General features: G+C 43.6%; 1 protein-coding gene across 1 annotated transcript in view; it reads right to left on the bottom strand.

Moving 5' to 3' along the window:
• Positions 1-11,634: 11,634 nt before the first annotated feature.
• The window catches only part of OGDHL (oxoglutarate dehydrogenase L), a 28,041-nt gene continuing 18,395 nt past the window's right edge, over positions 11,635-21,280 (bottom strand). Inside the window, 12 exon segments of the mRNA XM_028512809.2 lie at positions 11,635-12,364; positions 12,806-12,886; positions 12,889-12,958; positions 13,109-13,272; positions 14,616-14,688; positions 14,785-14,910; positions 15,021-15,092; positions 16,605-16,783; positions 17,753-17,880; positions 18,959-19,109; positions 20,112-20,240; positions 20,779-20,881. Of these exon segments, the coding sequence (XP_028368610.1) occupies positions 12,240-12,364; positions 12,806-12,886; positions 12,889-12,958; positions 13,109-13,272; positions 14,616-14,688; positions 14,785-14,910; positions 15,021-15,092; positions 16,605-16,783; positions 17,753-17,880; positions 18,959-19,109; positions 20,112-20,240; positions 20,779-20,881 (1,401 nt within the window). The 3' untranslated portion in view covers positions 11,635-12,239.

Raw genomic sequence — 21,280 nt, 5'->3', positions numbered from 1 at the left:
GATTATGGGTAGCTGGGGAAGTGACTGAAAGCTGGCAGAGAGCAGAGCAAGTGGCACTTTTTCCTCTTAGACCCCTCTCCCATACACAGCATCACAGTGCTTCAAAGTGGGTTGCCCTGCCCTGGTGAACACCTAAGGCTCTGCCCCTTACTACATGACAAGTGCACCAAGACAAAAAAAAAAAAAAAAAAAAAAAAAGGACCCAATTGAAAGAACAGATCAAAGCTCCAGAAAAAATACAACTAAGAGACAAAGAGATAGCCAACCTTCAGATGCAGAGTTCAACCCACTGGTAATCAGGATGCTCACAGAAATGGTTGAGTATAGTCACAAAATAGAGTAAAAAGTGAAGGCTATGCAAAGGAAAATAAAGGAAAATATACAGGGAACCAACACTGTCAGGAAGGAAACCGGAACTCGAATCAATGGTTTGGAGCAGAAGGAAGAAAGAAACATTCAATCAGAACAGAATGAAGAAACAAGAATTCAAAAAAATGAGGAGAGGCCTAGGAATCTCCAGAACATCTTTAAACATTCCAATATGTGAATCATAGGGGTGCCACAGGAGAAGACAAAGAGGAAGAAATTGAGAACTTATTTGAAAACATAATGAAGGAGAACTTCCCCAATATAGAAAAGGAAATACATTTTTAGAAAGTCCAGGAAGCTCAGAGAGTCCCAAAGAAGTTGGACCCAAGGAGGAACACACCAAGGCATATCATAATTACATTACCCAAGATTAAAGAGAGAATATTAAAAGCAGCAAGAGAAAAGGAGGCAGTTACCTACAAAGGAGTTCCCATAAGACTGTCAGCTGACTTCTCAAAAGAAACCTTGCAGGCAAGAGGGGCTGGAAAGAAGTAATCCAAGTCATGAAAGGCAAGGACCTACATCCAAGATTACTCTATCCAGCAAAGCTATCATTCAGAATGGAAAGGCAGATAAAGTGCTTCCCAGATAAAGTCAGGTTAAAGGAGTTCATCATCACCCAGCCCTTATTATATGAAATGTTAAAGGGGCTTACCTAAGAAAAAGAAGATAAAAAATATGAACAGTAAAATGACATCAAATTCACAGCTATTAACCACCAAACCTAAACAAACAAACAAAAAAACTAAGCAAACAACTAGAACAGGAAGAGCACAGAAATGGAGATCACATGGAGGGCTATTGGAGGGGAGAGGGGAGGAGAGAGAGGGGGAAAAGGTACAGAGAGTAAGTAGCATAAATGGTAGGTAGAAAATAGACAGGGGGAAGTTAAGAATAGTATAGGAAATATAGAAGCCAAAGAACTTACATGTATGACCCATAGACATGAACTAAAGGGGGGAATGCAGATGGAAGGGGGTGTGCAGAGCAGAGGGGAATAAAGAGGGAAAAATGGGACAACTGTAATAGCATAATCAATCAAATACATTTTTTAAAAATTAAAAAATATAAAGAGTAAAAAATATAAAAAGTAAAAAATATGATTAATACAAGGTTGTATTTAGCCCCGGGTAAAATAAACCCAGAGGAAAGTTATAGGGCACAAAATACAACACTGAATATAAGGATGGATACATCATTAAATTTAACTAATAAAAATGATAATAGAGTTTGTTAAAATAATGTAATTTCTGTGTTTAACAATATTGTTTTTAGATAAAAAGACCAAAATGGTAGTTATTCAATGGATAGTTAATTTTTTTAAGTTCCTTTGTTGATGAGGTTACAAATACTAAATAACTCAAGTTTGTTTTATTTATATAAAAGCATACCCTGAAGAATGCATAATAAAATGAATAAATATATCTATGGCTTCTAAACAAGAGGAAGATGAATTGGATTTTAAAAGTTTTTAATGTTTGTTCAACAAAAGATAGGATAAGAAGACAGAAAGGTAAGCTATAATTTAGAAAAGGATATTTATAACTGTCAAGATTGGATTCCATAATTTATAAACTCCTAAAACTCAATAGCAAAACAACAGAGTTTCAATCATATTGGTTAAGCTTTGTTTTAAAAATATATAAAACATTATTGTAAGACATTAGTATTTAATCAAGGTAAGTGGTTGATGGGCACACTGATGTTTGTACTCATATTCTTTATTTTTCTGTGTATTTTAAATATTTCATAATGTTTTTATATTTTTATTTATTTATTTTTAGGGAGGGAGGGAGAGAGAGAGAGAGAGAGAGAGAGAGAGAGAGAGAGAGAGAGGGAAACAGAGAGAGAGAGAGACATCAATGTGCGGTTGCTGGGGGTTATGGCCTGCAACCCAGGAATGTACCCTGGCTGGGAATCGAACCTGGGACACTTTGGTTCCCAGCCCGTGCTCAATCCACTGAGCTACGCCAGCCAGGGCTAAATATTTCATAATTTTTTAAGAATGACAAACAACCATAAACATTATAGCAGGATCAAATATACACCCCAAGTCTTTGCATGTGATCCCCAAGTCTTTAACCACCATACAAGAAAGCAAGAAAGCTGAGACCAGAAGGCGGGGTTAGTGGAGGAAGGGAGCTACATTACAGGGCTCTGCCAAGCAGCAGAGATTTTTGCATCCCTGCTGGATAAAGTTCTTTTCTTCTGCTGTTCTGAAGAAGTTGAAGATTCCACATGGGTGGCAGATGTAGTTCTCCAGTTGGCCTTGCTCTGAAAAATCCAGTCTCTTTTAGTGTGGTTTCCCACTGAGCCTTCCCATAGGGTATTTAGCAACAGGGAACCACTGGCTGCTCCATATGGTTCACAGAGGGTGCAAGGGACACTGCTATCATTTTTGCTGCAGGCTCCCCATTTCCACTGACTCTTTAGGACTACTCACTCCCCAGCATTTCAGGACCTTTGGGATATGGATTTCAATATAAGACAATCCAGTTCAGCAGTTAACTAGAGAAAAATAGGTAAACTTGAGTACCTTTCAGACCATGGAATGTTTAAGATGCCACATCCCACACATTTTCCAGAGAAGCTTTAAAGATACAAACTTTATATAAGTTGTCCCTGAAATAATAACTTCGGGGTCCCAGGTAAGGCAGAAACTCCAATTTAAAGCCAAAAAGCATGTCAACACAACCAGTTTTCAAACCATAGTTGCCCAGCTTTCATTGATTACAAAGAATTTACCTCTTGGAGAGATCTCAAGGGCATTCTGGTGAATGAAAAAAAGCCAATCTTGAAAGGTGTCATACTGTGTGATTCCATTTATATAACTTTCTTAAAATGACAGAATTATAGATATGTAAAAGAGGTTAATGATTGCCAGGGATTGTTAGGAGATTAATGGTGGTGGAGGGGGTGGAAATTGTACTATAAATTAATAGCATGAAAGAGATCTTTGTGATGGTAGAATAGCTCTGTATCTTGAAGGCAGTGGTAGTTACGTAAGTCTACACCTGTGATAAAATAGCATAAAACTATACACACATATTATACCAAGGTCAATTTCCTGGATTTAATATTGTAATAAAGTTATGTACAATGTAACCACTGCAGAAACTGGGTGAAGTGTACACAAGATCTCTACTATCTTTGCAAATCTACAACTAATTTTAAAAAGAGCTTACTTGTATATAAATGGTTAAATCTAAAGACAAAGAGTCAGCAATCTATGAACCATAGGCCAAATCAGGCTTACCAACTATTTCTATATGAAGAATCTATGTACACAGGTAGGCATATCTCTAGGATAGGAAGAAAGAAATGGAGGCATTTAACTTTTTAACAGATACTGCAAATTGTCCTAAGGAACAGTTTCTGGTAATGTGAAGAATTTATATCAGATTAACTTTTCTGCAGATATTTACAAATGCTGGACAAAATGTAAAAAGTGCACTGGAGATCAACTAAAAGCAGGCAGAAATTGATGGGGTATGACTCTTATAAGAACAGAAGTATATAAGTGAGAGATACATTCAAACAACTTTTCCTCTGAGGACACTCCCTTAGAAAACAATGGAGAATAGAGCCCAAGTAGACAGTATTTTATAGAGCTGAGGAGTCAGAAAGGTAAAAAGCAGAGATTTTAACAACTGCCAGGTGTTGGGGAATTGGGAGTTTAAGTTTTGCAATTTAGAGAAATGTGGTAAACCCACTGTGGCTTGTGTAACTCAATGGAGTGAGCATCTGTCTGCAAACTGGAAGGGGGCAGGTTTGCCTTCTAGTCAGAGCACATGCCTGGGTTGTGAGCCAGGTCCCCAGTAGGGGCACATGAAAGGCAACAACGCATTAATGTATCTCTCTCTGTCTATTTCCATTTTTCTCCAATATTTGTTATTTTCTTTTTTTATTTTATTTTTTGATAGTAGTCATTCTAAGGAGTGTTGGGTCCAATAAAATCTTATGCTACAAAATTCAACAACTTGGCATAATGGACAAATTCTTCAACAAACTCTGTATTACTTTACTAGGGCTGCTGTAACAAAGTATGGAATACTAAAACTAGGTAGCTTAATCAATAGAAATTTCTTTTTCTCACAATTCTGGAAGCTACAATTCAAGACCAAGGTGTCAGTGGGGTTGGTTTCACAAGCCTGTAGATGACCATCTTATCTTTGTGTCTTTATATGGTCATTCCTTTGTGCATGTCTATATCCTAATCTTACCTCTTTTTATGTGGACATCGGTCATACAGGACCCATCTTAATGTCTTCATTTTGACTTAATTACCTGTTTAAAAGTCCTACCTCTGAGCTCAGTCACATTACGTAGAACTGAAGGTTAGCCCTGGATGAGTAGCTCAGTTGGTTGGAGCACTATCTCATACACCAAAAGGTTGTGGGTTTGATCCCTGTTCAGGGTACATTCATACTTAGGCCAGGGTGTGTACATGAGGCAACCAATCAATGTTTCTTTCTTGCACTGATGTCTCTCTCTCTCTCTCCTCCCACCTCAAATTAATAAACATATCCTCAGGTGAGGACTAAAAAATAAAGGTTGCTCTGCCTTTCCCACTTTCTAAAAAAAAAGAACTGAGACTGAGACAAAAGGACTTCAACATTAGCATGTGGGGGGACAGTATTCAGCTCATAACAGATACAAACTATCAAAGCTCACTCAAGAGAAAGTAATATGACTAACCCTGAATTTATTACAGAAGTTGAATTTACAGTTGAAAATCTTTCGATTAAGAAAACTCCAAACCCAGGTATCTTCACTGGTTAACTCTACCAAACATTTAAAGAAGAATTAATACCCTTTGCAACAGCATGGATGGAACTGGAGAACATTATGCTAAGTGAAATAAGCCAGGCGGTGAAAGAGAAATACCATATAATCTCACCTATAAGTGAAACCTAATCAATAAAGCAAACAAGCAAGCAAAATATAACCAGACATAGAAATAAAGAGCAAACCGACAATAACCAGAGAGGAGGGTGGGAAGGGATAATAGGGGAAGGGTCATCAAGGAACAAGTATAAAGGACACACAAACAAAGCCAAAGGTGGTGGGTTTGAGGGTGGGAGGCGGGGATGGATGGGGTGGGGAGGCATGGTGGGGTGGAAATGGAGACAACTGTATTTGAACAACAATAAACAAACAAATAAATAAAGTAAAAATGATACATTGTATTTTGCCATGTATAATGTGCACACTTTGGCCCAAAGTTTTTAGGGGAAAATAAGGATGCTCATTATAGATAGGTAGTATTTGAAATACCTTGTATCTGTTCTTGTATTTTGTAATTATTTGTTACATAAAATTTCTTGTACCACAATATGTTCAAAAATAAATATGAACATTCCTTTATAATACAAAAAACAAGTATCTAAATATAAATAAAAGTGAATTAAAAATTAAAAAGAAAAATAAAGAATACCATGTCTAGTCAAATTCTTCATAAAATAAAAGATGAAGAAATACTTCTTCTTAAGTGATATCAAAACCTGACAAAGACATTATAAGGAAAAAACTACAGAACAATATCCCTCACACACAAATGCAAAAATCTTAACAGAAATTTTAACAAATCAAGTCCATCAATATATAAATTGATAACACATCATGGCCAAGTTGGTTTATCCCAGGAATACAGAGTTGTCTTAGTATTCAAAAGTCAAGCAATATAATCTACCATATTAATAAACTAAGAAAGAAAACTATATGATCATATTAATAGATGGAGCAAATATTGTGGAAATCCTATTAAAAACCCTATTAAAAACTCTCAAAAAATCAGAATAGAAAAACATTTGCTCAACTCAATAAATAGTGCCCAGGAAGAAACTTTGGTTGAAATCATGTTTAGTGAAGGAAGACTAAATGCTTTCTCCCTAAGAACAGAAACAAGACAACTTCTTACAACATCTATTCAACATATTATAGCAGGTTCTAGCCAGTATGATAATGCAAGAAGAATAAAATGTATAAGTAGTATAAAAGAAAGTATAAAATTATTTGGAGATATGAGTGTTTTATAGAAAATTCAAAGGGATCTATTCTTTAAGAGTCATTAGAACTAGTAAACCTGGTCACATGATATAAAAATAAATCACATTCTGCCCTGGCCGGGTGGCTCAGTTAGTTGAAGCATCAACCCATACACCAAAAGGTTGTGGATTTGATCCCCAGTCAGAACACATACCTAGGTTATGGTTTTGATTCCCAGTCAAGGAGCACATAAGAAGCAACTGATTGATGTTTCTGTCTTACATTGATGTTGGTCTCTCTAAAATGTTAAATATATGTATATATATATATATATATACACACACACACACTCAGGTGAGGATTAAAAATAAATAAATAAGTAAATAATATTCCAATATATCTAATGAAAAATAGAAATTAAAAATTTAAAAATAAATCAGACAAGAAAAAGAAATAAAGGCATCCAAATTGGAAAGGAGGAAGTAAAACTGTCATTGTTTGCAGATGACATGATAGTGTACATAGAAAATCCTACAGACTCCACCAAAAAACTATTCAATCTAATAAATGAATTTGGCAAAACAGCAGGACACAAGGTCAATATCCAGAAATCAAAGGCATTGTTGTATACCAGCAATGAAATATCAGGATCAGAAATCAGGATAGAAATCCCATTTGATATAGCAACAAGAAAAATAAAATACCTAGGAATAAATCTAATCAAAGAGGTAAGAGATCTGTATTCAGAAAATTATGCAATACTGAAGAAAGAAATTAAGAAAAACACAAAATAATGGAAGCATGTACCATGCTCATGGATTGGAAGAATTAACATAATCAAAATGTCCATACTACCCAAAGCAATTTATAGATTCAATGCAATACCTATTAAAGTATCAATGACATATTTCACAGATATAGAACAAACATTTCAAAAATTTATATGGAACCACAAATGACCTTCAATAGCTGCAGCAATTTTGAGGAAGAAGATCAAGGAAGGAGGGATCACAATACCTGATATCAAACTATATTACAAGGCCACTGTCATCAAAACAGCCTAGTGCACATAAAAACGGACACATAGACCAATGGAACAGAGTAGAGAGCCCAGATATAAACCCAAGTCTCTATGGTCAATTGATATTTGACAAAGGGGAAAGAAGCATAAAAGGGAGTAAAAATATCCTCTTTAACAAATGTTTTTGGGAGATCTGGGCAGCTACATGAAAAGACATGAAACTTGATCACCAACTTACACCATACACAAAAGTAAATTCAAGGTGGATAAAAGACTTAAATATAAGTCGTGACATCATAAAAGTCCTAGAGGAAAACATCAGCAGGAAAATCTCAGACACTCCACACAGCAACATCTTCACTGATATGTCCCCTAAAGCAAGAGGCATAAAGGAAAGAATAAACAAATGGAACTTCATTAAATTATAAAGCTGCTGTGTGGCTAAAGAAAACAGCATTAAAATGAAAAGAGAACCAACCATATGGGAAAACATATTTGTCAATAATACCTCAGATAAGGGCTTGATCAAAATATGTACAGAACTCACATGACTCCACTCCAGGAAGACAAAGAACCCAATTAAGAAATGGTCAAAAGACTTGAACAGACACTTCTCCAAGGAGAACATACAGAGATCCCAAAGACACATGAAAAGATGGTCAGCATCACTAGCTATCAGAGAGATGCAAATTAAAACCACAATGAGAGACTACCTCACACCGGTCAGAATGGCCATCATAAACAACTCAACAAACAAGTGTTGGAGAGGATGTGGAGAAAAGGGAACCCTAGTGCACAGCTGGTGGGAATGCATACTGGTGCAGCCACTGTGGAAAACAGTATAGAATTTCCTCAGAAAACTAAAAATGGAACTGCCTTTTGACCCAGCAATTCCACTGCTAAGATTGTACCCTAAGAACCCTGATACACCAATCCAAAAGAACCTAGGCACCCCAATGTTTATAGCAGCACAATTTACAATAGCCAAGTACTGGAGGCAACCTAAGTGCCCCTCAGTAAATGAGTGGATCAAAAAACTATGGTACATTTACACAATGGAATTCTACACAGAAGAGAGAAAGAAGGAGCCCCTACCCTTTGCGACAGCACAGATGGAACTGGAGAGCAATATGCTAAGTGAAATAAGCCAGGTGGTGAGGGACAAATACCATATGATCTTACTTTTAAGTGGAACATAATCAACAAAACAAACAAGGAAGCAAAATATAACCAGAGACATTGAAATTAAGAACAATCTAACAATAGCCAAAGGGGAGGGGGGAAGGGTCAGTGGGGAGAAGGGTTTTCAGGAACTACTATAAAGGACACATGGACAAAACCAAGGGGGAGGGTGGAAGCAAGGGAGGGAGGTGGGTTTGGCTGGGGTTGGGGTGTGGTGGGGACAAAATGCAGACAACTATAACTGAACAACAATAAAGTCATTTAAAAAATAAGTAAAATAATACAAATTTTAAAATAGCATTTATAATGGCTAAAAAAGTACAGATCAATTTAACTAATAATGTGTTATAATTACACCCCCCCAAAACTATAAAATGTTGTGCAGTGTAATTTAAAAGGTATAAGTCAATGGAGATACAGAACATATTCAAGGATTGGAAAGTATTTCTCATGAAATTGATATATAGATTCAACACAATCCCAATAAAATCCCAGCAGGCCTTTATTGTGGTTTTTATAATAAATCTTGAAATTAGGTAGTGTACATCCTTTAAATTATTCCCTTTCAAAGTTGTTTTGGATATCTAAATATTTACCTATAAATTTTAGAATCAAATTGTCAATTTCTACAAAACAGTTCAATATAGTTTGGATAGGGATTGTGTAGAATATAAATCAATATGTGGAGAAGTGATTCTTAACATTAAGCTTTCTAATCTATGAACAGAGTATAATGCTCTATTTTTTAGATATTTTTATCTCAGTAATATTTTATATATTCAGTGTATAGGTCTTATATGTCTTTTCATATTTTTGATGCTATATAATTTACTATGCATACAAAAGGTGCCAAGTTAATTCAATGAATTAAGAACAGTTTTTTTTAACAAATGGAATGGAATCAATTTGGTATCATATAGAAAATACTAGGTTTTCACCCTCATCTCATACCACATACAAAATAACTAAAAATGTGTTTAACAGTCATAGCCTCAAGAGTTAGAACTACAAACTAACACAGAGAAGACAATATAGGAGAAAGTTTTTGTGACATCAGGTTAAGCAACAATATTTTTACTCAGGATACAAAAACTGCAAACTTATAAGAATAAAAGTCTTTTAATCTTGAACAACAATAAAAATAAAACAACAAAAAATAAAAATAGTTTTAATTGCAAAATAAATAAATAAAATAATTAAATTCTTTTAAAAATTTAAAAAATCATTTAATCTTAGAAAAAATTAAAATATAAGCCACAAACTGACAATATTTACAAAATATATATCTGATGAAAGATTTGTATCCAGATTATATAAGGAGCTCTTACAACTCAGTAACCACTCATTTTTAATTAAACTTCTGTATTTGACTTAATTGTACATTTACATGCAGTTATAAGAAGTATATCTTTGTAGCCTTTATCTCATTTCCCCCAATGAAAACGTCTTGCAAAACTATAGTACAATGTCACAATCAGGATATTGACATGATACAGTCAAAACACAAAACATTTCCATCACTATAAGAATTCCTCATCTTTTCTCCTCTTGGGACTCTTGTTAAGATGCATGGCAGGAGCTAGAGGATCTATATGTACTCCATGTCTCTTTAAAAAATTTTTAAAATACATCTTTGTCCTTTGTCTTATTTTCTTAGGAGAATTCCTAAGCCTTGTGTCCAAATTTATTATTTTAGATTTTAGCTATGTCCATTCTGCTATTCAGCCCATTTTTGAGGGGTTTTTTTTGCAATATTTCAGTATTTCCTAAATATGATTTTTTAACTTTGTTATTGTTTCATAGTAGCAAAATTCTCCTTGCCCTCTTAAAGTTTTTAGTTTCAAGTCTTTGTTCCATGAGCTCCATTTTACTTCCAGTGTTAGTTCTGATTATGAGTTTGCAGCTCTCTTTTCATGCAATTGGTTTTCCTCAGTTTAGTGACTTTGGCAGTTGGCCTCCCCCAGCGTGTCTACAGCCATCCTCCATAAGAGTGAGGAAAAGGCAGTGTGTGCTACGGACAGGATGTGCCCACCACCCAACTGCTGAGCATGAGGGTGCCCATACAGCACAGGCACCTGTGTCCCACACACTGCTGCAGCCCAATACAGCGAGAGCCCAGACTGGTGGATCTCAACAAGGCCAGGGGTACATGATATGGGAAAAGCTTATTTCCTAAGGGAAGCAGTGTGGTCTAGGGACAGAGATCACTTCCAGTTGGCAAATGACCCTAGACAAATAACTTCATGTGAACCTTGATTTCCTCATCTAAAAAATAGGTATATTCCCAGCATGCAAAGCTACAGTGAACGTTAAATAGTATTTAGTAATACATGCAATATGCTTAGCAATAGACACACACACAATGGACACACTATAAAGGCAGCTGTAATTATTTTTACTTTATGTCACTGAGAACACTCCTGTAGTGTGACTCAGAGTGAACTCTAAAAAGCTGTATTTGAGACTGATGGAACTTGTTTTCTCCAACTTTAGGCTGATTTTTTTCTTTAGGTTGCCCCACCCCAACCCCATAGTCAGTATTTCTGGTCTGCTCCATGGAAAGCTCACATCTCCCATATTCTCCTGTAAGACTCTTCTTTCTTCAGACATTACCCCCTCCAGGGCACCTTCCCATACTCCCACACAACCTTCTGCACTTACCTCCAACACAACTCATAACTCAGTGAATGAAACTATTTATGTGTCTCCCCAGCTGGACAACTGAACTCGAAGAGATAGAGCACAGACCCATGCCTCTTTCTCCCCAGGCCCCAGCATCTAACATGGAGGAAGTGCTCTGAGAAGGCAATAAATGAACAAATGGTTTGCAGAAAGCAAAACAACCCTCCTGTGCCATAGCGTCCCCAACATCTTTTCAGGGAAGCAAAACCAACAAAAGGCTGAAGAGTGGAGATACCAACAGATTTGCAAACACTGCCTGGTGCTCAAAAGAAAACATGTTTAATGGAGGCAGATATCTTATCCCCTACATGTTTAGTTTTTTCTTCTTCCCATTTTATACCCTCTCTAAACCATCTGCCTTTTCCCCCACAACAGGAAATGAAAACAGAAAATCTCCCTTATGCATTTTTTATTTCTCTGTCATCTGGTTTTCTAGTTTGGTGCACATGAGCTGTGGCTATATTTCACACTCATTATGACATATCCCATAAAACAGAGCATACATAAATCACCTGGCATGGTTTTGTTTCACCTGGTTGTTATTGCTGAAATCTCTATTTCTAAGAGCATAAAAGGTAACATTTCTTGAATCTACAGATGAACAAGGACAGGGTGAGTGGCAGCCAGATGTGCCAGGAGGAGAGAGACCAAAGACACAGACTTCTGTGTAGCTATCTGCAGAGACATAGATGGGAAAAGTCACACAAAAATTCCAGAAAAACCAGGACAGGTAGGAAAACACTCCAGAACTACATCCCATCTATCACCTCCTCTGGCTTTCTCAGTCCTAGCAGATTCTGAAATAAACACAAAGGCCCAAGGTGACATAACACCAAAGCCAGTGGTGACTACTCTAGGACCTCAATTGCTAAGTGAGTATGTTTTACCCTGGGACCTTTGACAGATGTCTCTGGTGCACAAGCATTGGTCCTCCTCTCACCAGCCCTCTATAGCCCCAGCCAATCCCATGGAAGACCCAGGCAAGCCCTGCCCAGCTCTAAAATGTCTTGCCCTGAAAGGTCTGGAGATTGAAGGCAGTATCCAAAAACTTCTTCAGAGACACCAAGTGTGTGTTCCTGTTTCCTATGGCTGGTGCAGCTGCTGGGTCACAGCCAACATACCTATGGGAAGAGAGACAAGATAAAGGGAGGGCTGGGCCTGGCCTAGCCAAGCCCCTAGGACTGCATCAAGTCTAATCCTTATCTTTGCCCTGCTGTAGAGAAGAGCCTGAGGTACCCTGAGGCAAGGTAACTGGTCTAAGATCAGAGGTAGGAGGTTTGAGACATGCAGGAGGTTCTCTAGTTCCAGCTACAGAACAAAAGCAAAGATTTTTTCTCTGAAAGTGGTACTCAGAGGGGTCCCTGATGGGGAAGCTGTCACAGAACCAGTAGATACTATGGTTCCCAATGTGGCCCAGAAAAGGGCAGTGGCCAGTTCCAGATTACACCACAAACTGGGCAGGCAAAGCCAGGACAGGGCCTCAAGCCCTCAGTGCCCCTCAGGCCTCACACAGGGGAAGAGAAGTGGAAGTGTCTGGCATCCCCCAGAACCCAGCCTTGTATCATATGGGCCGTGCCCAGCTCATGATGGTCATGAAGCGTGGACTGATGCAGTCATAGTAGCCCATGTTCTTGTGCTTCTCCAGCACCACACCAGCTCTGCACCTGGGTACTTCTCCATCTCTTGTTTGATCAGGTCAAAGGGAAAAGGAGAGATCTGGAGCAGAGAGAGGAAAGGGCAGCACAGCCTGTGAGGGAAGGCAGCAACACAGTTTCCTCACAGGCCCCAGATTTGACCCTGCAAGGCATAATGCCCAGAGCTGGGGGCTGGCTATTTGACCTTGTCCATCACTCTGAGCAGGTATACCTGCTCCAGGCACGTGATGGCCACTTGCTCCTCCAGGCCCTGGCTGCTCCGCTCCTTCACCAGGTCATAATACACTTTTCCCATGCAGAAGATGAGCCGCTGTACCTGCTCAGGAGCCTGAGCTGAGGCTCCATCCTCAAGAATCACCCACTAGAATCTGGTCCCTGGAAGACCAACAGGGTATGGTAGAGGCATCAGCTCTAGAGGGGATGGAGTAGCTTTGGAACCAGGCCCACATCCCTGGGACCTATGGGCTCTCCCTGGCCACTAAGACTAGTCCCAGGTTTAGATATGAGGCTGCAATGGGTACCACTTGAGCCAAACAATGGGAAAGAGGACAGATGAAGACTGAGGTGTCATAGGGAAAGAAGAGGAGACAGGGGCTGGAGCCAAGGGCAAAGCACTGGGAGCATCAATGTTCAAGGTGATGGGGACTATGATGGGAACATCCCCTGGCAGGGACAGAGGAGTTGATGTCATGTCTCTGAGAGCTCATTATCTGGACCAGAGCTGTTCCCCATCTAGCCCTGGCCATGTGCTGTGTGCATTCTACCCACCCAGTCACCAAGCTTCAAGGTGAACAGCTGTCTCCAGAGATCACTACACGTTCCCCCTCCCTCGGTCCCACAATCAAACCCCTATCTCTTAAGTTCTGTCCATTTTTCCTTCCTGAGCTCACATCATATGCCAGGCACAAGGCCAGCATGCTGCAAAAACCTCTGAGAAAGCTACTATAGTGTCCCTGCATTTCAGATGAGGACAGTGAGCAGAGAGGGTAACAGGTTGCCAGGCCCCACCACAGAAAAGCCAACACCAGGTGTCCAGCCCCAGTGCCAGAGCTCTGAAATGCTAGCCCACCCATCTGCCCACACCGGGACACCTAAACACTCACAGGTAATAAAACACCTGTCTATGTTGCTGAGACCTTCCTGGACAGACTTGCTTCTCCTCTTACTACCCAGGACTGTTTTCTAGGACAGCCCTACTCTGCCAAGCCTCAGGGCCCCAATCCTGCCACTCCCTGTTCCTCAGCTGGCTCACATCTCAATTCTAATACCTGGTCCTTAAGGTGCTTTATTTGACTGACCACCAGGGAAATGAGGCTGAGAGCTCCTAGAAGGAGGCACTCTGGCCCCAGGAACAGTAAAGTCTGTTTGGCTCATGAGTGAAAAAAAAATGTGTGAATGAATACATGATATTCAGTTTCCTACAAACGAGGCAGACCTCTTGCAGGCCTCCCACCTCTAAGCTTCCCCGGCATAGCCAGACCATCTCTGCCTGGGCCAGTGCACTCCTCTGGCCCTGTGCTTAGCCCAAGTGACCCAACCTGGCTTCATCCAGCTGGCTGCCTTGCCAACCTCCCCATCCAACCACTGGTGGGGACCAAGTGGAAGCTGTTACAGAGCCACAGTCAGAGGAGAGAACGGAAGAGTTCTGGGAGCAGAGGCCATGCCATGGGTCACCAGGCCTCACATTCACTGCCTTCCCAACATGCCCAGGCACATACCAGACACCATTTGGTCAAAGCTGGACTTCACCTCTGTGCACCTCAGCAGGGATTTGGGTGTAAAGATGATCAGCTGGAAGGGAAACATGTGCCCAGCTGCCAGCTGCCCACTGAATCAGGGCATTTGGCCCTTGCACTACTATGGTAACAGCTAGTATGGGGAGCTCACCGGCTTACGGAAGGGCAGTAGGACCTGCCTGTGTAGTACATGGAAGTAGCTGGCTGGTGTGGAGCAATTGACCACGATCCAGTTGCAGTCATGGAGCTGCCTCACCTCGAAGTCCTCAGAGAATGCCTATGAGGACATGGTGTGGCTGAAGGTGGCCCACCTGTGGCACCCAGGCCCTGGCTTTGCCTGACACAGGATGTGGGTCGAGGTCCTAGGGGAGGGCAGGCAGCACTCACAGGATAGGCATCTGAGTCATCATTGCTCATCTGCAGGAATCTCTAGGGCCTCGCTAAAGAGTGCTCTGGTCCCTAAAAGCAAATACCACATGGTCCAGGTGGGCTAAAGGGAAGTAGGGTATCGCACAGGACAGATACCTGGCCTACAGGGACCCTGGGCTAAGAAAAAGTGTGATGGCTTTTAAGAGAAGCTGCCTTCACTCTGAAGCCTAGGCCATAGGCAAGAACCAGGAATGTGGGAGGAGAGCAGGGAAGGTGTCCTCAAGGGGGTTTGACCAGAGCCAACACATGTGAAGATGTGGGATGGGGGGAAAAGGCAAAAAGGCCCAGCAGAGAGGCTCTTTCTCCAGAAGGTTCTGACCTTCAGCAGCTGCTGTTTACTGAGTACCTGTGTGCCCAGGCACAGGTCTATGACCCCATACACATTATCCTTGAAGCAGTCTTGAAAGCAGCCCAGAGATGTAGACACTCATTTCCTCACTTTATAGAAAAAGAAGGTGAGGAGCAAAGAGATTAAGAAATAGCAAGGTCAGTCAGCCAGAAAGAACAGACTAACGCCCAGAACTGCCTCCTCCTCCCACCTGCTAACCTCCAAACTTGCTCACTGTGCAACAGGGGTGACCTATCCCACTGCCACCTGACCTTCCCTTACTGGGGACTCACCAAGGACCCGGTGCCACAGGCACCAACCCAGCCACCCTAGCCCTCCCCTCCCAGCCTGGCTCAGGGCCCACCAGTGAAAAGCCTTTAATAGTTCCTGACCTTGGACAGGTCACACCCCTTTTCTCCTCAGGTATGAAATGGGAACAGGACTAACACCCAGTCCTGTTGTTAGGATTCTACATGTTTTTACAAGGCATGTAAAGTGCCCAGCACACAAGTCCTGGCTCTAGACAGCTATGTGGTGATGACAGTAGTGAGAAGTCCCTTACTAGGTGACCGGCCCAAGTTGAATGGGCCCTCAGGGACATCCACTGCAGCTCAACCACCCAGGGTAGGGAAGGCCCTGGCCACATGACTGAGCCCACCCTGATCAGAGCTGCCCCTGCAGCTGGAACAGCCCTGCCTACCTGGTCAGGCTACATGAGCACTGGGATGGCATCTCACAGCACTCTGCTTCTCCCCTGCCCTCCCCTGTTGGCCTGAATATCTCCCCTCTTCCCTCAGGAGGGGACCAGAAGATAGGCTTACTGCCCAGATCAGGTTCAAATCCAAGCTCCTAGCTGAATGACCTTGGACAAGCCAATCATATCTTTGTGTTTCAGTTTCAACTGGAAAATGGAAACAGGACTGACTTCATTAAGTTGTTGTAAGGACTGGAGGAGTTAATACATAGAAAGGGTTTTAAACACACCCTGGCACAAAGTAACCTCTCAGACATCTCTGCTACTTCTGCTAGGAATGAATAGTATCATCATCATCCTCAGCAGCAACAACACAGACCTGTGTAGGCCCCACCCTAAGCAGATCCATGTGTTCCAGGGGCCCAGGAGGTGCACATGCTCCAACCCTGCATGTGGCCAAGGGTCTACCCACCCTCTCCCAGGCCTGGTAGAGCCCCAGGCCTGAGCCACTAGTCCTCACCATGCCCTCCATGCCATGGGGCAGCAGCAGCACAATGCCATTGTGTTGAACCCACTTAACCTGGCCAGTGCTGATGAACTAGTCAATGATGCACTGGGCCGTGTTGTGAAAGTCACCAAACTGAGCCTCCCAGAGGGCAAGGGCGTTGGGGCTGGCCATGGCATAGTCCAGCTCAAAGCCTAAACAGAAGAAACTGAAAAAGAGCCTGCCACACACTGTCACCAAATACCGGTGATTCTAGTCAAAACAGCCCTTCCTCATACACCCTCCCTACCCTACCATCCTTCCCAACAGGCCAGGAGGAGCCTGGGGACTCCTTGGGGCCCAAAAGCCAGGATCTCCCTTTCTGGGAACTTACAATATGCTGGAGAAGCCACCCTCAGCCCTAACTGCATGTATGGCCAGTTTTAGCCTCATCTAGACCAGAAGCCAAGTTCAAAGATACCCTGGGGAGGCAGCAGGGGCCTTCTACCAAAAGGATCTCCCAAAATATGTACAGGACTGCTGAGAGGAAGGGGCAAGAACAGGTCTTGGGGGAGGGGGGGTGCCCTGCATCTAGAATGAGGCAGGGAGGGAGGATGCAGGCCAATTAAAGCTCAAGTCAAGGGAGAGAGAATGAAGGGTACACAGTCTGGGGATCCCTGCACCTGGGGAGGGGACCTTGACACAGAGCTGCTGGGTGCAGTGCAAGGGGGTGAGACAATGGTCAGAGAAGTAGCCCAGTCCAGTCCAGGCTCAGGGCCAGTTGGTGGCTATGTCTACATTGGACTCTATTTGGTTTTCTGGGCCCACTGTGGCTGATACCCAGAAACAGGGTTTTGGTATCCAAAGAGCCCCCTCCCATGCAAGCAGAACCCTCCAACTTGTTTCTCTGAGGGACCACACAGGACAGGGCTTCATCTCTCATGTGGCCTCAGGAAGAAAAAGCCCAACCATCATCCCTTTGGACTGTCCCAGGACCCAGGTCCACCCCAGGGGCCTCTGACTCTTTCAGCCTCTCCCAGACCCTGACCCTGCCTGGCCCTCTCCAAGTCCCAGGCCAAGTCCATTGTCAAAATGACAAAGATAGGACACATTAGGATGCAAGTCCCTCTTTGGTTTCAAGGCATCCCAGGGCCTACCTGACCTGCCTGCAGAGTCTGACCCACCCAAGACTCCATACTCTGAGAGGGAGCTGTTGTACACAATGTACGGGGCCTGATCAGGCCAAAGGTGGTTCATGGGGACACATGCCCTCTGGTCAATTTCCTGGTCATGGAGAACGTGATGCCGATGGCTGGAGAGAAACAAACCAGGAAGGGATGGGGGCAGGTGGACTAGCACTTGTTCACCCACAGCAGGTGGGCTAGGCAGCAGGAAGCAGGAGAGACTTCATCACTGCACCAGAAAACCATGACTGAGTTCCTCATGATGGGGACAAGAAGGCCCTGGAAAGCCAGAGAAACTGTTCTCTCCTCCAGGCAGCCTCCCTCCCAGCAGTGCCCGCACACCACACAGACATGATAGTCTCGGTGTCTCACCTCACAAAGGTGGAGACTGAGACCTTGAGAGGCCATACCCCTGGGGTACTTCCCACCCCTGCTCATCCTGCTACCACCTCCACCATCTTGTCTGTTCTGCCAGATTCACAGGAGGAAGGAACTACACAATAAGGGGAACCACCTGGATGAACCCCACACTCAATGAGACTGACATGCATCTCACAGTGCAAAGGAGCAACCCTTGTGCCCCTAGCTGGATAGGGGCCAGCAGTGATGAGCAACTGAGACCCAAGGAAAACAGCTTGTCAAATCTTGAATGCCTCAGCAACATGACTTACTAACAGGGCAGTAATCAAATCAGGACCCATAAACATCTGGAGCCCCAAAGAGTAAACATGATGGGGAGAACTTATAAGTGTAAAGTCCTTTACCTGAACTCAAAAAAAATCAATGAAAACAAGCAAATAGGGGAGGCTGGCTTGAAAGAACTTCTCACACACACACGCACACACATGAACCACAGATGATCACAAGGCTTGATATCAAGCAACTGCTTGATCCAAGCAGTCAGTGCTGCACGCTTGACCCATGGGGATCAGAGAGGTGGTCCAGTGTCCCTCTGATGACTTGGCCCAAGGGCATAGGCTGAGGGATGCTGATGGGGGTACCTGTGATCACCTGAGCCAGATAAGGGCCCTCCTTGGGCTCCTCAGGAAAGGTCTAGGAAGAGGAGAAAGGGCTAGCTCTACTCCAGAGCTCCTGGGATGACTCTGGGACACCCCAAGCATAGCTGATCCCTCAGCTCCCCCATGGGCTCAATGGTGACAATGCAAATGTGCATGGGGCCTGGGACCCAGAGACCCCTACCCTCACCTGAATGTGCCTCTCTCCACATCCTGTCCACTGAGCCGTACATAGATGCCTTCCTTGAGCAAGGAGCCAAAGGCCATGGACTCTGCCAGGGCCCAGTCTACCATCCATTTCTTGGTCATGTCCGCACAGCCCCACAAGATTCGAGAAAGGCCTATGGGAGAGAAGGGCCAGCCTGAGGTACCCAAATTCTTGGCTACCCTACCAAGGACAGCCATATGCCCAGAGAGCAGGGTCAGGTGTGTATGAACTCAGTGTACATCCCTCCCTCTGAGCAGAGCCCTGGCAAGTCACCCCTCCTCCAGCACTGCCACTCCAGCCTATACAATGGTCTGGTCTGAGCCCACAATCCCCACTGGCCTTACTCCCTGTGAGAAGGAGCAGTTACCACATGCATACACTAAGTTCGGTACATTCCTCACAACCCTATGGAGTGTACTGTCCTGTTTAGATGAGGAAACTGAGCCTTAGTAGGAGGAAATCATTTGCTCACAATCACATAGCTATTAAGATGCTTGAATTTGAGCCCAGGCATCTGGGCCATGCTGGGCTCCCATCAGCCCTACACTCACACAGACCCCATGATGTGTGCACAAAGCAGGAGCCTCAAGATATCTGGGCCCCCATGCATACTGTAGAATTGCCTCAGGACACCCACAAGCCAGTCAGAAGGGATATATGTGCCCCACTGCCACTGTGGGGGCCCTCCAGGGTGCCTAAGCAGAAGCCACGACCAAGATTTGCAGCTAGTGATCACCTACTAACACAGACTCACCCAAGAACAGCAGGGTCACCTCTGTCATCCATCCAGGCTGCTGGCAAGCCAACCATTCCTGCCCCCATATTCCAGGCCCACCACCCTTCCATGAGGAGCTCTTGCTCCCTTGCTTTCCTTTTGTCTGAGCAGGGAGGCAACATAAGCCTGGTCCTCAGAGCCCAGCTAGCAGGGAGGCATCCACACCAACCTGCTCTGACAGGAGCTACTATCAAGGGCAACTCACAGGGCACAAACAAGGCTCAAAGAGTTCAGCCAACCCACCAATACCCAACTGGGGATGCAGGCCAGGCCTCCCTGACCCCTGATGCCACCTCTCTTAGGGCATAATGTCAGGTCTGGGGCAAGTGGCCCATGCTGGAGCCTGCATGGCAACCTCACCCGAGTGGATTTTAAAGTCCTCCAGGGGCACGGAGCTCACCACATTGCCAATGTGGGTAAGCACGTCCTCAGGAATGCCAGTAGTTGAGCATGTCATGCTCTTAGGCTCCCCATCCACCTTGAAGAAATCTGAGAAGGCAGAAACTCTGTGCATTTTTGGGTGGTGGTGAGGCCTCAGATGTTCTGTCAGCCTGTCTCCACAGCCCTCCTCTCCCTTGACCCTATCTGGCACTTGAAGTCAAATGAGCCTATCCTCAGGACCCTGAGAGCTGACAGTCACAGCTCCAGCTCCTACACCTACTTAATGTCTTCCTTTGGGACTTTGCGAGAGCCACTCCCTGAGCCGGGGTCACAGTCATCTAGCTTTATTTCTGGGAGACCCTTTCAGCAACCCCCTTCTCCCAGGGAAGCCCTCTGAGCATCCCTCCCCACCCCCAGCTCTCTTCCTTTTGGTGTCCACTGGCCCTGGCTCAGCCCTTTCTTTATAGATAGCAGCTCATCACAAGTATTTTGAGGGTGACACTAGACCAACTTTCAGGAATCAGCCTCACATAGCCTCAGGGGTCTCAGGGACAGAACTGTAGCCTCTGGCACAGCTGCTCCAGTCCTGGGCCCAGTGCACCCAAGGTCCAGGGATATCACTTTCAGCCACACAACTCTCACTCACCAGGCCAGGGGGAGTCCAGCCAGTGCTTTATATGCAGGATCTTTTTATCTCTGGACCTGCCATATGCCTCTTCACAGATCCAGTCATATTTGGCGCTTTCTTCCTAAAATAAGGGTAAAGGCATGGATGGAGGCAACAAAACTCTCAGCAGCCAGAGGCTGGGTCAACCTGGACTCATAAGTCTGGTCCCCCTCACCACGTTGTAGAGCTCTCTGTCTGATGGCCTCCAGGGACCTTGTGGCCAGAGGCCAAAGTCTCAGAGTTCAGGGAGATCCCATTCAGCAAGGAACTTGGAAACTCAGGAAAGACTGACATTGCTTGCTCTCAGAGCTCTGTTAAGGAAGGAGAACCTACATATCCACATATAACTAAGGGGACAAATCTGGTCTCAGGGCCAACTCCTATAGGAAGCCTTCCCAAATTCCTGCCTGAGGCTAGGCTTCCCCATTGCAGCATTTGCTGCAGCCCATCAAACTGCGTATGTTCCTCTGTCCCCCTTGAT

The sequence above is a fragment of the Phyllostomus discolor genome, chromosome 5 (genome assembly GCF_004126475.2).
Source record: "Phyllostomus discolor isolate MPI-MPIP mPhyDis1 chromosome 5, mPhyDis1.pri.v3, whole genome shotgun sequence".
In the NCBI taxonomy this organism is placed as follows: domain Eukaryota; kingdom Metazoa; phylum Chordata; class Mammalia; order Chiroptera; family Phyllostomidae; genus Phyllostomus; species Phyllostomus discolor.
This window is presented reverse-complemented; position numbering and strand designations above follow the sequence as displayed.